Consider the following 16,652-nt stretch of genomic DNA (forward strand, 5'->3'; position numbering starts at 1 on the left):
AGAGAGAGTGCGAGCAGGGGAGGGGCAGAGATTGAGGGGAGAGAGAATCCCAAGCAGGCCCTGCACTGTCGGCGCAGAGCCGGACGCAGGGCTCGATCCCACAAACCGTGAGATCATGACCTGAACTGAAATCAAGAGCTGGATGCTCAACCAACTGAGCCATCCAGGTGCCCTGCTTGTTTCTTTTAATTCAGTTCTTTGTCTCTTGGTTTACTATTTTAATCTTCCTGAGATGGGTATTTAATCCATTAACATTTCCAAGTTTTTCTAATTAAAAGCCTTTAAAGCTGTGTATTTTCTTGCGTACACAGCTTGGGCCACATTCTGTTGATTTATGGTAAGGAGGGATTGTTGTTATTCCTTCCTGTAACCTCTTTTAGTGTCAGTTTTCTCCTTGATGCAAGTGTTTTTAAGAAGAATATTTGAATTTCCTGATAGAGATATTTTTAGATCCCTTGTTTTGTTCATTTCAGATTTTATTGCATTGTGGTCAGAGAAAGTGACTTGTATACTTTTAAACTGATCATCTATCTAAATTAGCTTATAGTGCAATAATGTTTTCAGGAGTAGATTCCGTTGATTCATCTCCTATGTATAACACGCAGTGCTCATCCCAACAAGTGTCCTCCTTAATTCCCCTTGCCCATTTAGCCCATCCCCCCACCCATGACCCCTCCAGCAACCCTCTGGATGTTCTCTGTATTTAAGTCTCTTATGTCTTGTCCCTCTCCCTGATTTTATACTATTTTTACTTCCCTTCCCTGAGGTTCATCTGTTTTGTATCTTAAATTCCACACAAGAGTGAAGTCCTATGATATTTGTCTTTCTCTACTTTTGCTTAGCATCATAACCTCCAGTTCCATCCACGTAGTTGCAAATGGCAAGATTTCATTCTTTTTGATTGCCACGTAATGCTCCATAGTGTATATTTGCCACTTCTTTATCCATTCATCCGCTGATGGACATTTGGACTCTTTCCATACTTCGGCTATTGTTGATAGGGCTGCTATAAACATTGGGGTGCATGTGCTCCTTCAAATCTGTATTTCTGTAGAGCTTGGGTAAATACCTAGTAGTGCAGTTGCTGGGTCGTAGGGTGTTCTACTTTTAATTTTTTGAGGAACCTCCATACTGTTTTCCAGAGTGGCTGCACCAGTTTGCATTCCCACCAACAATGCAGAAGAGATCCTCTTTCTCTGCATCCTCACCAACATCTGTTGTCTGAGTTGTTAGTGTTAGCCATTCTGATTGGTGTGAGGTGGTATCTCATTGTGGTTTTGATTTTTATTATTATTTTTTAATGTTTATTTATTTTTGAAAGATAGAGATGGAGTGCAAGCAGGGGAAGGGGCAGAGAGAGAAGGAGACACAGAATCCCAAGCAGTCTCGTGGCTCTGAGCTGTCAGCACAGAGCCCGATGCGGGCTCAGACTCACAAACCATAAGATCATGACCTGAGCTGAAGTCAGATGCTTAACCGACTGAGCCACCCAAGTGCCCCTCTCATTGTGGTTTTGATTTGTACTTCTGTGATGATGAGTGATATTGAGCATTTTTTTTAATGTTTATTTTTGAGAGGGAGAGGGAAGGATAAGCGGTGGGGGGGGGGGGTGCAGAGAGAGGGAGACACAGAATTGAAGCAGGCTCCAGGCTCTGAGCTGTCAGCACAGAGCCCAGTGTGTGGCTCAAACTCATGAACCACGAGATCATGACCTGAGCTGAAGTCCGGCAGTTTAACCAACTGAGCCACCCAGGTGCTCCAAGCATGTTTTCATGTGTCAGTTAGCCTTCTGGATGTCTTCTTTGGAAAAGTGCCTATTCATGTCTTTTGCCCATTTCTTCCCTGGATTATTCGTTTTTTGGGTGTTGAGTTTGAGAAGTTCTTTCTAGATTTTGGATACTAACCCTTTATCTGATATGTCACTTGCAAGTATCTTCTCCCATTCTGTTGGTTGCCTTTTAATTTTGCTGATTGTTTCCTTTGCCATGCAAAAGCTTTTTATCTTGGTGAGGTCCCAGTAGTTCATTTTTGCTTTTGTTTCCCTTGCCTCCAGAGACGTGTTGAGTAAGAAGTTGCTGCAGCCTCGGTCAAAGAGGTTTTTGCCTGCTTTCTCCTCAAGGACTTTAATGGCTTCCTATCTTAGGTTTACTCTTTCATTCATTTTGAGTTTATTTTTGTGTATGGTGTTAGAAAGTGGTCCAGCTTCATTTTTCTGCATGTTTCTGTCCAGTTTTCCCAACACCATTTGCTGAAGAGACGGTCTTTTTTCTATTGGATATTCTTTTCCTGCTTTGTCAAAGATTAGTTGGCTATATGTTTGTGGGTCCATTTGTGGGTTCTGTATTCCGTTCCATTGATCTGTGTGTCTGTTTTTGTGCCAGTACCATACTGTCTTGATGATTACAGCTTTGTAGTATAGTTTGAAGTCCAAAATTGTGATGCCTCCAGCTTTGGTTTTCTTTTTCAGGATTGCTTTGGCTGTTTGGGGTCTTGTCTGGTTCCATACAAATTTTAGGATTGTTTGCTCTAGCTCTGTGAAGAATGCTGGTGTTATTTTGGTAGAAATTGCATTGAATACATAGATTGCTTTGGGTGGTATTGGCATTTTAACAATATTGTTTTTTCCAGTCTATGAGCATGGAATATTTTTCCACTTTTTTGTGTGTCTTCTTCAGTTTATTTCATAAGCTTTTTGTAGTTTTCAGTGTATAGATTTTTCACTTCTTTGGTTAGGTTTATTCTTAGGTATTTTATGGGTTTTGGTGCAGTTGTAAATGGGATCCATTCCTTGATTTCTTTCTGCTGCCTCATTATTGGTGTATAGAAATGCAGCTGATTTCTGTGCGTTGATTTAAAAAATTTCTTTTTATGTTTATTCATTTTTGAAAGAGAGAGAGCACAAGTAGGGGTGGGCGGAGAGAGAGGGGACACAGAATCCGAAGCACACTCCAGGCTCTGAGTTGCCAGCACAGAGCCCGGCGCGGGGCTCGAACTCACGAACCACGAGATCATGACCTGAGCCGAAGTCGGACTCTCGACTGACTGAGCCACCCAGGTGCCCCTGTGCATTGATTTTATATCCTGTGACTTTGATGAATTCGTGGATCAGTTCTAGCAGTTTTTTTGTGAAATCTTTGGGTTTTCCATATGGAGTATCATGTCGTCTGCAAAGAGGGAAAGTTTAATTTTCTCCTTGCTGATTGGGATGCCTTTTATTTCTTTGTATTGTCTGATGGCTAAGGCTAGGACTTTCAATGCTATATTGAATGACAGTGGTGAGAGTGGACATCCCTGCCATGTTCCTGACCTTAGGGGGAAAGCTTTCAGTTCTTCCCCATTGAGGGTGATATTCGCGGTGGGTCTTTTGTATATGGCTTTTATGATTTGAGGTTTGATCCTTCTATCCCCACTTTCTTGAGGGTTTTTATCAAGAAAGGATGCTGTATTTTGTGAAATGCTTTCTCTTCATCTCTTGAGAGGATCATGTGGTTCTTGTCCTTTATTTTATTGATGTGATGTATGACATTGGTTGTTTTGTGGGTATTGAACCAGCCCTGCATCCCAGGTATAAATCCCACTTGGTCATGGCTAATAATTCTTTAAAGGTATTGTTGAATCTGGTTGACTAGTATCTTGTTGAGGATTTTTGCATCTGTGTTCATCAGGGAAATTGGTCTGTAGTTCTCTTTTTTAGTGGGGTCTCTGGTTTTGGAATCAAGGTAATGCTGGCTTCATAGAAAGGGTTTGGAAGTTTTCCTTCCATTTCTATTTTTTGGAACAGCTTCAAGAGAATAGGTGTTAACTCTTCTTTAAACGTTTGATAGAATTCCCCTGGAAAGCCATCTGTCCCTGGACTCTTGTTTTTTGGGAGATTTTTGATTACTAATTAGATTTCTTTACTGGTTATCGGTCTGTTCAAATTTTCTATTTCTTCCTGTTTCAGTTTTGGTAGTGTATATGTTTCTAGGAATTTGTCCATTTCTTCCAGATTGCCCATTTTGTTGGCGTATAATTGCTCATAATATTCTCTTGTTATTGTTTGTATTTCTGCTGTGCTGGTTGTGATCTCTGCTCTTTCATTCTTGATTTTATGTATTTGGGTCCTTTTTCTTTTTGATCAAACTGGCTAGGGGTTTATAAAATTTTGTTAATTCTTTCAAAGAACCAGCTCCTGGTTTCATTGATCTGTTTACTGTTTTTTTTTCTTTTTTGGTATGTTTCGATAGCAGTAATTTCTTTTCTGATCTTTATTATTTCGTGTCTTCTGCTGGTTTTGGGTTTTATTTGCTGTTCTTTTTCCAGCTCTTTAAGGTTTAAGGTTAGGTTGTGTATCTGAGACATTTCTTCCTTCTTTAGGAAGGTCTGGATTGCTATATACTTCCCTCTTATGACTGCCTTTGCTGCGTCCCAGAGGTTTTGGCCTGCGGTGTTATCATTTTCATTGGCTTCCATGTATTTTTTAATTTCCTCTTTAACTTCTTGGTTAACCCATTCATTCTTTAGTAGGATGTTCTTTAATCTCCGAGCATTTGTTGTCTTTACAATTTTTTTCTTGTGGTTGATTTTGAGTTTTATAGCATTGTGATCTGAAAATATGCAAGGTATGATTTTGACCTTTTTGTACTTGTTGAGGGCTGATTTGTGTTCCAGTGGTGATCTGTTCTGGAAAATGTTCCATGTGCACTCGAGAAGAATGCGTATTCTGCTGCTTTAGGATGAAATGTTCTGAATATATCTGTTAAGTCCATCTCATCCAGTGTGTCATTCAAAGCCATTGTTTCTTTGTTGATTTTATGCTTAGATGATCTGTCCATTGCTGTAGGTGGGGTGTTGAAGTCCCTTATGGTATTATTGTCAATGAGTTTCTGTATGTGTGTGATTCATTGATTTATATTTTTAGGGCTTTCCACGTTGGGGCATAAATGTTTACAATTGTTAGATCTTCTTGGTGGATAGACCCCTTAATTATGATATAATGCCTGTGTTCATCTCTTGTTACAGTCTATTTTACAACCTAGATTGTCATATAAGTATGGCTACTCTGTCATTTTTTGGGGCAACCATTAGTATGATAGATGGTTCTCCATCCCCTTAGTTTCAATCTGAATGTGACTTTAGGTCTAAAATGGGGCTCTTGTAAACAGCATATAGATGGATCTTGTTTTCTTATCTGTTCTGTTACCATGTGTCTTTTGATTGGAGCATTTAGTCCACTGACATTTAGAGTGAGTACCGAAAGATACGAATTTATTGCCATTTTGTTGCCTGTAGAGTTGGGAGTTTCTGGTGATGTTCTCTAGTCCTTTCTAGTCTTTGTTGCTTTTGGTCTTTTTTGTTTTCCTTTGTCTTTTCTCCTCTCAGAGAGTCCCCTGTAAAATTTCTTGCAGGGCTGGTTTAGTGGTCATGAAGTCCTTTAAATTTTGTCTGGGAAACTTTTTGAATGACAGCCTTGCTGGATAAAGAATTCTTGGCTGCATGTTTTTCCAGTTCAGCACGTTGAATATATTCTGCCACTCCTTTCTGGCCTGCCGAGTTTCTGTGGATAGGTCTGTGAACCTGATCTGTCTTCCATTGTAAGTGAAGGACTCTTTTTCCCTTGCTGCTTTCATGATTCTTTCTTTGCCTGACTATTTTGTGAATTTGACTATGATATGCCTTATTCATGGTCAGTCTAATGGGAGTTCTCTGTGCTTCCTGGATTTTGATGTCTGTGTCTTTCCCCAGATGAGGAAAGTTTTTGGCTATGATTTGCTGACATAAATCTTCTACCCCTTTTTCTCTCTGTTCATCTTCTGAGACTACTATGATTCAGATGTTATTCCTTTTTAATGAGCTACTGAGTTCTCCAGTTCTTACATCATGCTCTTTTGCCTTAGTTTCCCTCTTTTTTCTGCTTCATCATTCTCCATAATTTAGTCTTCTGTATCCTTAATTCACTGCTCTGCTTCATCCATCCTTGATGCTGTGGCAGCCATTTGAGATTGCATCTCATTTCATTTTTAATTTCATCCTGACTAGATTTGACTTCTTTTATCTCCGCAGAAAGGGATTTTATGGTTTTTTCAACTCCACCTAGTATTCTTATTATACTGACTCTAAATTCTGGTTCAGACATCGTGTTTATATCTGTGTTGATTAAGCCCCTGGCTGTCATTTCTTCCTGTTCTTTCTTTTGGGGTGAATTCCTTCTTTTTGTCATTTTGGAGGAAGAAGAAGAAGAAAGTAAAAATTAGGGGCGCCTGGGTGGCTCATTCGGTTGGGTGTCCACTTTGGCTCAGGTCATGATCTCGCGGTTCATGGTCATGATCTTGCGGTTCATGGGTTCGAGCCCCACGTCGGGCTCTATGCTGACAGCTCAGAGCCTGGAGCCTGCTTCAGATTCTGTGTCTCCCTCTCTCTGTTCCTCGCCCGCTTGCACTCTGTCTCTCTCTCAAAAATAAATAAAGATTAAAAAAATTAAACAAAAAAGTAAAAAATTAAAAATAGCACAAAAAACCAAATAAAAGAAGCTAGATCGTAGGTATGTTTTGGTCTGCTTGTTGAATGAAGCTTGCTAGAATAGAGAAAATAGGCAAAGAAAATAAAAAGAAAAAAAGTAAGAAAAAGTTTAAAAATTAAAAAAATGTATGTCATAAGATAGAATAAAATGAAATGAAGAAAGTAAAGTAGAATAAAAAAATACGAAAATTTAAAAATATAGTAAAAAAGTAAAAATTATAAAAACAGAAAATAAAAATACATTTTTTCTCTTTCTGTATCCAAGAATAACAAAAGAAAAAGAGAAAATGAGTAGATAGACCAGCAAACAGAATGAAATCCGAATGAAATTACATCCAGTTTCTCCTAGAAGTCAAACTATGAAGCACTTCATAGTCTGTACACAGAGCCGGCCAAGAGACTTGTGATGTTCCTCTAGGACTTGGTTGACGCAGCTGGACAGGGATGGTGTAGTGGCTCCATTCTCCACTAGGTGGCGTTGCTTAGCTTATTGGGGTTGATTGGTGTGGTGTGCATGTGCGTATGTGTAGGTACGGGAAGGGTGAAAACGGAGTCACCCAGCTTCCCAGTCTGTAGCATCAGAACTCTGTGCTCTCACTGACTGATCATCAGGTACCCCTCCTTTGTCTCTGGCTTCTGTCTACTCCGGCTTCGACACTGTTGGTGACCAAGCTGTCAGCCTGCCAGGCAGCACCTCTCTCCCGAGTTTTATCTCAGATGTGCCTGTGTTTCCAAAACCCTGAGTTCTCAGGGCCCTGTTGCTTTGGCCTGCTCAGACCCTCTGGGGGAGTGTCTCGCCGAGCAATGGCTGGGAGCTGGCTTGCTCCCGGGAATGCTGATGGCCACCGTGCTGCTGCAGAGGCCTGGAGACTGTGGCTGGGTGTTAGCCCGCCCAGAGAAAGTTCGCGCAATCACGTAGCAGCAGCGATTCAGGGGTTATGGCAAACTGCAACACACATCTGGTGCCAGGCTTCACCATAAACGTCCCTGTTCCAACACCAGCAAATGTGGCTGTTCTCTGGGGCCCACTGGGACCTTTCCCGGTGGGGAGGCCACACAGCCTCAACCAAGTGTCCTCCCAGCAGGGGAACTGCCTCTCTCCATGTGGCCCGAGGACCCTTGGACCTTGCTGTCTGCTCCCAGGGGATTCATCCTTTCCACCAGAGCACCACTAGCTGCAGAATTTCCTACCCTGCACTCCCCTGCTTATGGAGTGTAATGGTGTTGTGAAACCCTCTCCTTTTTCCTTTTTCCCTTTTTTGTTCAGTCTCTTGGGGCTGTTTCCACTCTTCTCTTTCTCTCCAGCTGCTTTTGAGGGGGGTGCTTTTCCTGTACTCTCCCCCCATCTCTGTCCTCTCTCCACAAAAACAGCTCTCTACCCTCAGAAGCTTCTCTCTCCCCCAGTTCACCAATCCATGCCGCATACCTGCTGAGTTCTGTGGCTGAAGTTATGCAGATTGTTGTGTTAATCCTCAGATCAGTTTTCTAGGTGTGCAAGATGGTTTGGTGCTGATCTAGCTGCATTTCAGGGATAAGAGAAGCAGAGAACTTCCGTGCTCCTCTGCCGTCTGCTAAACTGATTTTTAACTAAAGAAGTCATATGTCATGACGGCCTTAAGAAAGGTTTCAGGAGGGGGCACCTGGGTGGCTCAGTCGGTTAAGCATCCGACTCTTGCTCTCAGTTTCATGAGTTTGAGCCCCACGTCTGCCTCTGTGCTGACAGCTGGAAGCCTACTTGGGATTCTCTCTTCCTCTCTCTTTCTCTGCCCCTCCCCCACTCACCGTCTCTGTCTCAAAATAAATAACATTAAAAAAAAAGAAAAAAAGAAAGGTTTCAGGAACATGGAAGTGCATTGGTTACCATGGGGGTGATGGGCTTGGTCCTTCTACGTGTCGTAGGCTTTTTGCACATCCTCACAGAACACAGCTTTTAAGTTTTTCTATCTTTCCAATTCTTCTTAGTTGTTTTTTCCAGCTAATTTCACATCTGTGTGGTTTTTTTACTTTTTTAGTTTATTAAGATAATTTTGTGGTAAATTAATTTATGAACAATTTACAGATATTTATTGTTGTGTGTTCCTTTGTGTCTGCGTATTGAAGTTTGATGTTCTGTGTGAGATGGTTTTTATCGCAACTGGGTGATTTTTTTTTTTGTTCAGAGCAACTGTTGAACCATTGGCCAGTTAAGCTTGTTTTTAATTACAAAAGCAATACATGTTCATGGTGGGGGTTCAGAGGCATGTGAGGGACTAAAGCAGAGGAGATGGTTCTGGTTACCTGCTCTTCCTATGCCCACAGGGCATTGTGGGTGCATGTTTGCAGTGTGTGTGTGTGTGTGTGTGTTTGCGCGCTTGCACACTTATAGATTGGGATCATGAAGCATATGTGGTTTTATGTCCTGGTATTTCTTTTTTTATGTTTATTTGTTTATTTTGAGGGGTGGCGCAGGGAGAGAGAATCCCAAGCAGGCCCCATGCTGTCAGTGAGGAGCCCAATGCGGAGCTTGATCCCATGACCCTGGGATCATGACCTGAGCCGATTCAAGAGTTGGACGCTTAACTAACTGAGCCCCCAGGCACCCCTGTCCTGATATTTCTGTTAGTGGTTATCGTTGAGCATCCTTTCCATATCTTACTAGTCTTTGATAAGGTGACTCTTCATGGGTTCTGTGTTTGATCCCATAGATGTATGAGTGCTTTCTCAACAGTGTGCTTATTTTCCAGTGTTTTCACTGTTCTGGATGGCAGGAGCACTTCGAGGCCTCATATCTCCATGTGTTTTTCTTAGGTGGCTGAGCTGTACGGAGAATTGAAGAACCGGGTCTCTCAGTTCAACATGTACGTTGATTCGCGGCGGCCTGTCATGGACCAAGAATATGTTTATAAGCAGCGCTTCATCCTGCAGGTATGCTGGGGTTTCCTGGATATCTGTCCTGATTCTTTCTTCTTGCCAGGTGTTGTGGTTGAGAGCGCACGCACTCTGTCTTCCTGATATAAATCATGTCTCAGCAGAGATTTTAGGTCCGTGATGTCCATCCTGCTTTGGGGGTTAGGAAACATTCTTACGTTGCATAGCGCAGGGTTTCCACATCATCAGGCTGGTCATCCAGATCTATTGCTAATCTCCAGAGGCATGTTACTATAGCACGCCAGCCATTGTTCCTGTTTCAGGAGGGGTCCTTGGTTTTTTGCTTTCAAGAAACGAAAAATGTTCTTCGTGTTATTCAACATATATAGCTATTCCCTTATACTGAAGATACTAACTTTGGAGGCCGTGATCAAGTTAGCTTGTTGGATGGGACCTTATGGGGATTGTGTGGAAGGAAGCACAGCCTAGAAAAGTGGCTGCTGTTTCCACTTTGGGGTCAGGAGGAGGAGGACGTCTGTGTGTATCAAGCGCGTCGAATTGGGTTGACGGAAGATGTCTGCAAACAGAATGATGCCAGAAGACGGTGTTTTTCTGGGTTTCAGATTGCTTTAAGGAGGGAGAGTCTTCTGTGAGTGTTTGTTTCGAATGATATTTTGATTGAAGAAGGGACTCTGCAGAGTGCTTTTTAGAAGTGCGTTTGGGGCACCTGGGTGGCTCATTTGGTTAAGTGACTGACTTCGGCTCAGGTCATGATCTCACAGTTTGTGGGTTTGAGCCCCGCGTCGGGCTCTGTGCTGACAGCTGGGAGCCTGGAGCCTGCTTCGGATTCTGCGTCTCCCCCTCTCTCTACTCCTCCGCTGCTCATGCCCTGTGTCTCTCTGTCTCTCAATAATAAATAAATGTTAAAAAAAATTAAAAAAAAAATAGAAGTGCACACTGGATGTGTTTCTTGGAGTGTGGAGAGGTGCCCTTCCTATAGAGGGGAGTTTGCTGGGGAGCAGGTAGGAAAGTGTGCAGAGTCATTTGTGCCCTCACTCGTACTCGGCACTGTTTCCTAGCCCTCCTTCTGAGATGGGCTCCATGTCCTTTGAAGAAAGACTGTGTCTGGACTGCTGCTCTTTTTCCGGTAAAATAACCAGAATTGGGACTTTCGGCTCAGTTGGTAGAAGGTCTAGTTTTTTTTAACGTAAGCTCATTTTTTACCTTACAGCTGTTAACATCGTTCTGGGAAGAGATTTGTGTGTTGGTGAGACAGACTGATAAATAACGTCACTTCATGAAAGTACAATTCTCTTCCAGGTTGTATTGGCGGGTGCTTTTTACCCAAATTACTTTACTTTCGGACAGCCTGACGAGGAGATGGCGGTGAGGGAGCTGGCTGGCAAAGACCCGAAGACCACCATCGTGGTAGGCGCTCCGTTTCAGTGTGGCCGCTACAGAACGTTGTGTTTCTCCAGGTGTTTCCATTGTTACAAGTACCTGGTGGATTTTTGCCTCTCACGTGGATATCAACAGCTTGTTTGACCTTTTCACACACATCTTCTTGCCCTCAGTCTTGCTTCCTTTTTTGCAGACCTGGCCTGGAAAAATAGCCTTGAGAAGTTACATATTTATGGCTAACTGATAATGTGCCCTTTTGAAGGATTTAAGACCCTTCTCCATAAGGTTAAGAATATTTAGTTAACAATTTCATTTTACACAAAGTGAAATGTTATTGGTTGTCAGATTAGGACTGTGATTTAAACTGATCCACAGACCTGAATGCCCAGTAGAATCACCTAGAGAGTGTTTGTTTATTTTTAAATATTTCAGGGCTCGGGGCGCCTGGGTGGCGCAGTCGGTTAAGCGTCCGACTTCAGCCAGGTCATGATCTCGCGGTCCGGGAGTTCGAGCCCCGCGTCAGGCTCTGGGCGGATGGCTCGGAGCCTGGAGCCTGTTTCCGATTCTGTGTCTCCCTCTCTCTCTGCCCCTCCCCCGTTCATGCTCTGTCTCTCTCTGTCCCCAAAAAAATAAATAAACGTTAAAAAAAAAAATTAAAAAAAAATATTTCAGGGCTCCATGCCACAAAATCTGAACTAGAAGGAGAGGTCTGGAAATTAACATTTAAATAATATGTGTTTTCGGTGAATCTGATGCTCAGCCATTGGCATGGACCATTGGACGAACATTTGTGGACCGTTTGGTTAAACCTGAGCACGTGGAAATGTCAGGATGCACAGCTGGAATAAAGTACTTGGGAACTGGACTCTCACTGCACCACTCGGTTCTATTATCAGTTTATACCTGACGGGGGTGTAAAGCCCTCGGTAAAGTGGCTGGCCTACAGTAAGCGCTCGAGCATGCCAGCTTTTTCTTGTTGGTAACGTCGCCACGATCACTGAAGGGAGCAGGTGCACGGGGAGGGTCACAGGCGACTGAGTGTTGTGGAGATCTGGGACGAGCCTGAACGTTGCTGGTGCTCAGGCTGGGGGCAGGCAGCTGAAGGGAATTTTAATGTAAAAAGTGGTCATTAGTCTCTGACCGCTGCTGGGGACTCTGCCCCTGTGGGTCTTCAGGCCGGACAAGGCTCTTTTGTTTGGCTTCCTTGACTCGAGATGTGGTCTTCTCCCCTGCCCTGTGCACGGCGAGAAGGATCCCGCGGGGTCCTTGTCAGGTTCCAGCTGTGCTTGCCACGAGTGGGGTTTGGGGCCAGACCTTTGCCCTCCATGCGCATTAGGAAGACCAGACGATAGCTCGATAGCTCGCGTTGACTCAACCCCTACCTGAGAGGCCCTTTGTTACGCATTTTATATTTTGCTTCCCTGAGCCTTGCGCTGACCCCTCGATGTGGGGACTTACCCTCACCCTTACTTCTTGTGGTGGGTGAGTCCTGGGGCGATTCCATACCTTGCCACTGGACGCTTGACCCGGCAGCTCAGAACCGGGGCTTCTCGCCCCCCCGCCCCCACCTCTCGCGGCCTCTCCTGGGGCCTGGGACCGCTGGTGCAGGGGCCCCAGGTTTCCTGCCCAGCCAGAGCCTGGAACGCTGATCACCCAGACGGAGGGGAGAAAGCAAGCAGTCGGGGCCGGGAGGGGTTTGCAGCTCAGTGTGCTTGACTTGTGGCCACGGTGTGTGGTGCCCCTCGGGCCCGTGGGGCAGACCTCCTGCTGGTTCCCTTTGTGCACGTAGGAGGGGTTGTGCCAAGAGACGTGTTTAGTCAGCTTGCTTAAAGTAAAATAAAAAAGCAGCTTTTTTTTTCCTGTTGGACTTTTGTATTATTTTGGCAGAGAAAGAGTTAGCTTTTATTTAGCATGTATTTATTGTTGAAGCTTAGTTACGATGTAAAAGTCATTAGTCATTAGGTACACCTGTCCGTAGAGTCCACATCTTATGGTTAAAGACAGTAAACTATGTTTTTGTGAACTAAAATAATGTGTAGCGGCTTTAGCTTGTGACCAGTTATGAACATCGTAACTGTTTCCTTAGCTTCTACGTCTGCTCTGATGCTAAAATACTAATACTAAATACTAATCCTGCTTTATGTGTTACAGTTGAAGCACATTCCTCCCTATGGATTTCTCTACCATAAACAACTACAGTCTCTCTTCAGACAGTGTGGTCAAGTCAAATCCGTTGTATTTGATGGTACAAAGTAAGTATATTTTTGCAGTCAACTGTAGTTATGAAAGAGCCGTAACGTTTTTCATGTTTGCGGGAACGAATCCTTAAAACTGAGTACGTAGAAATGGGTCTCTGTTCGGGCTGTTCCACGTGGCCGTGGAATGTGGCTTTGGTCTGTCTTGTTATCAGTTGCGATTTCTCTTCTATTTCAACCGTGTGGCCTCCTAGAGCAGCTAAGCCGTGAGCCTGTGGGTCTGCTACCGACAAGGCCCGGTGATGCCCTGCAGTGCCGGGACGGTGCTCGGGGAGTCGCCTGCCCCTAGGTGGTCACGGTGCATCACTAGTGATAGGTTACTTTGTAGGCCGTGGAGACACCCCAGGATAGGGCCTCCCTGCTTGTAGTTACTCAACACACGTGTGTTCTAATTATTTTTGGCAGACAAGTACTGCGGACGCTGAGTACGTTTCACCTTATCTGAATTGCAGGTATAAGGGCCAGAATGGCACGGCTCAGAGTGTCCCTTTGAGTTTTTATTTCTAGGAGGGAATGTTTGTGTGAAGAAAAGACTGTGGTTTTAAATTGATTTTTAGTTCTAACATTGGAGATTTTTTCTGGTGGTCTATAAATTGTTTTTATTAAGCTGATGTCAGTTTGGGTTAGTTTTTCAGACATTGTAAGTTCTGTTCCTGTGATTAATACATCGATTTTCATAACCTGACACGGTCTCAATGCTGTCCACAGCGGTTACAGATTGAACTAGCTTAGCTTATAGTATCTCAAGTCTTCTTAAATATTCAAACACAAATTACACTGAAATTGTTTGTTGGGGGGGGGGGCACGAGTGAGCAAGGGGCAGAGGGAAAGAAGCAGGGCTCACCTAAAATGAAGCTCGAGCTCACCCGACGTGGGGCTCGAACCCACGAACCATGAGATGTGAGCTGAGCCCATGTCAGGTGTTTAACGACTGAGCCACCCAGGGGCCCCTCAGATTACGCTGAGATTCTTCATCAGGTTTACAAATCACTTATTTAAAACTGGAGCCACATGGCGAAGCTCTCTGTCCTGACTCCCCAGGCGTCATTGGACCTTGTTGGTAGCGGACCACCAGGCTCACAGCTTAGCCCCTTTAGGAGGTCACTCGGTTGAAAGAGAAGAGAAATCGCGTTTGCCTTGGCTCTGGCTCCAAGTTGTGCGTGGGTGATCTTTGCCGGGTTTGAGTGGCCGGCAGCCAACAAGTCTGATCTTGTCACTGGGTTGGAGTCTGTGTCTGTTTCATATTCTTCCTGTCTGAGCCTTTTTTTTTTTTAATAGGTATTTTAATCCTATTTTACACGATTCCTTGTTTCTGGCTTTTTAGCCACAATAGCAATGTCATGTCAGTTATTGGAGGTGTAACTGTGTTCTTCTGGTTGTACCAGGAGCCGTCCTTGTGCATCGAGTGTGTAAGGACAAAGGATGACCCAAATCACTATTTGAGGGAGTAGAGGCTGTGTTCCTTATGGGGTCACGCAGGGCTTTCTTGAGCGAGGAAGTGGTGTCAGGCGTGAAGGGCCTTCGGGCACAGGTGGTAAGTTCACAGGCACAGCGTCTCTTCCCACGTGGAGCTTCCAGCCTGGCGGTGGGGTGTCAGCTTAGTTGTGGGGTTCCACAGACATTTGTCCGTCTCGGACTGTCATCAGGGAGGCCCAGGTGGTCAGAAGACATTCTTTCTGGGGCTCGGAGCAGTCATGTTCACTTGGGACGTTCCGAGGAGGTGTTTGAGGTGGGCGGAGGAGGTGGCTGCTGGGGCAGGAAGAGGCACTGCTCCCGTAGGGGCCCAGCGCGAGCCCAGCTGGGTCTCTGGAGAGAGTGGGGTGCGCGCGAGGCCGGGGCGGAGGCCAGGTGGCCTGCAGCTGGTGTTGTGTCAGATCTGTGTGTGTCGTGGAGGTCGGGTGCTCTATGCCGGATGGTCCTTTGTGGCCACCTGGTCAGGATGAGGACGGATAGACGGGTGTGTGGAGACCCCCGGGTGTCGGAGCTGCGCCGTTTTGTAGGACGTGATCAGAGGACGGAGAAGAGGGGGAGCCTTGGCAGTCGTGTAAAGCAAGGTAACCCTTGACACCAAGGAGGCCACAGGTGAGACACAAGATCTCTTGGGCTTGGTTGTTGGTCGTGTGTACAGGACAAAGGGGATGGGGGTCCACGAGGGCAGGTCTTCCAGACTTCCAGACAGCATTGAGTGGGAGGGGGCCGTGAGGAGCGGCCCCCTGGCAGGAGGGGCGCTGGCGGGGGTCCCGTGGGCAGGAGTTCAGAATCTGCTGTAAGATGGGCATTCTGGAAGCGTGGCCTCAGTGTGAAAGAAGCTTTCTGAGGAGAAACTCAGGAGCCGGCTAGAGAAGGCGACAGAACAGGAGGGGAGCGAGTTGGGCACAGGCCAGTGCGCGTGCTCAGCGGGGAGTCCACCGGGAGGCGGGGGAGGAGGGTGGTGGGGGGGTGCAGGAGGGCGGAGGACAGCCGGTGCTCCCGGGGCAGCGGGCTCAGGCTGCAGACAGGCTGGGCGCAGGGCCGAGCTAGGGGCTGACTTTCGTCCCTGCCGGCCCCTCCTCACCGGCCGCGTCCTTCGCGGGGCTCAGACGTGCACATTTCCGTGACGGTACTTGGAGGGGTCGTCGGTCTGTTTGCATGACGATGATGTTTTGACCCAGGGCATTCATGTACAAGCAAGTGTGAACTTGAAGCTTTATTTATCCCGGGAAACGCCCAGCAGACGCCCTCAGCGCACGCTGGGTTCTCCTCCGGCAGGGATGTGGGAGGCCTGGTGGCGAGGGGTGTCCGCCAGCCCGCCTGGGGGGTCAGCCCGGTGCTGTTTGTGGAGGGGAGCATGGAGAGACTGGCCTCTTCTTGATTTTCTGTCCTCTGTGTTTAGTTTACAGTAAAATAGAAAAACCGTGGGGGCTCACGGAGCCGTCATCCTGTGTTCGCTGTGAGAGTCAAGATTCCTTGGCTGAAAGTCTCATTCGCACTTGGCGTGCGTCCTGCGTTACGTGGGGGAATTCATAAGGGTGGCGCTCGGTTTTACCGAGATGACAGGTCCTTGTGATTTCTGTTTCTCTTAAGTGGGTAGTTTCATTTAAGGAAAACTTCTTAATTGTGGAACGAAGAGTTTCTGGTAGTCTGAGGAGAGGTGTAATTAAAAATGTGCATCTCATTTTGAGAGAAATTAATATGCATTCAGTTCTCCTTTTCAGGTTCCTGATGAACTGATTTTTTCTTTACGTGTGTGGAGCAGAGCCTTCGTGGAGTTCTCACGTAATCCGACAGAGAGGTTTAAAACTCTTCCCGCGGTGTACATGGCGATCAAGATGTCTCAGCTGAAAGTTGCCCTGGAGCTGAATGTACACTCTGCAGAGGAAATCGAGGGGAAGGTCCAAGGAGGGGCGGTTTCGAAGCTCAGGAACACAAGGTATTTTCAGAAGGCGGGCGGGCCCCCCTGTCTGCCTGCTGTCACAGTCTCAGATACGGTCGTTGTTGCTTTTAAGGCTTATTTATTCTGAGAGAGAGCGTGTGGGTGGAGGAGAGGTGGGTGGAGAGAGAATCCCAAGCAGGCTCTGCGCTGTCAGCACAGAGCCTGACGTGGGGCTCGACCTCCCGAACCGTGAGATCGTGACCCAAGTCGAAATCAAGAGTCAGATGCCGAACCGACGG

The 16,652-nt window shown here is 45.7% G+C and overlaps 1 protein-coding gene across 5 annotated transcripts in view; it reads left to right on the plus strand.

The window, feature by feature from the left end:
* Nucleotides 1-16,652, plus strand: part of TDRD9 (tudor domain containing 9) — a 117,106-nt gene that overhangs the window by 70,943 nt on the left and 29,511 nt on the right. For 4 of the 5 annotated variants that reach the window (XM_053225016.1, XM_053225018.1, XM_053225019.1 and 1 more), the window contains 4 exons: nt 9,286-9,402; nt 10,666-10,773; nt 12,898-12,998; nt 16,183-16,410. In XM_053225016.1, coding sequence (XP_053080991.1) covers nt 9,286-9,402; nt 10,666-10,773; nt 12,898-12,998; nt 16,183-16,410 — 554 coding nt within the window. The remainder of the gene's footprint in view (nt 1-9,285; nt 9,403-10,665; nt 10,774-12,897; nt 12,999-16,182; nt 16,411-16,652) is intronic. The other variant, XM_053225017.1, reaches the window with a different exon arrangement.

This window comes from Acinonyx jubatus, chromosome B3 (assembly GCF_027475565.1).
Source record: "Acinonyx jubatus isolate Ajub_Pintada_27869175 chromosome B3, VMU_Ajub_asm_v1.0, whole genome shotgun sequence".
Taxonomy (NCBI): domain Eukaryota; kingdom Metazoa; phylum Chordata; class Mammalia; order Carnivora; family Felidae; genus Acinonyx; species Acinonyx jubatus.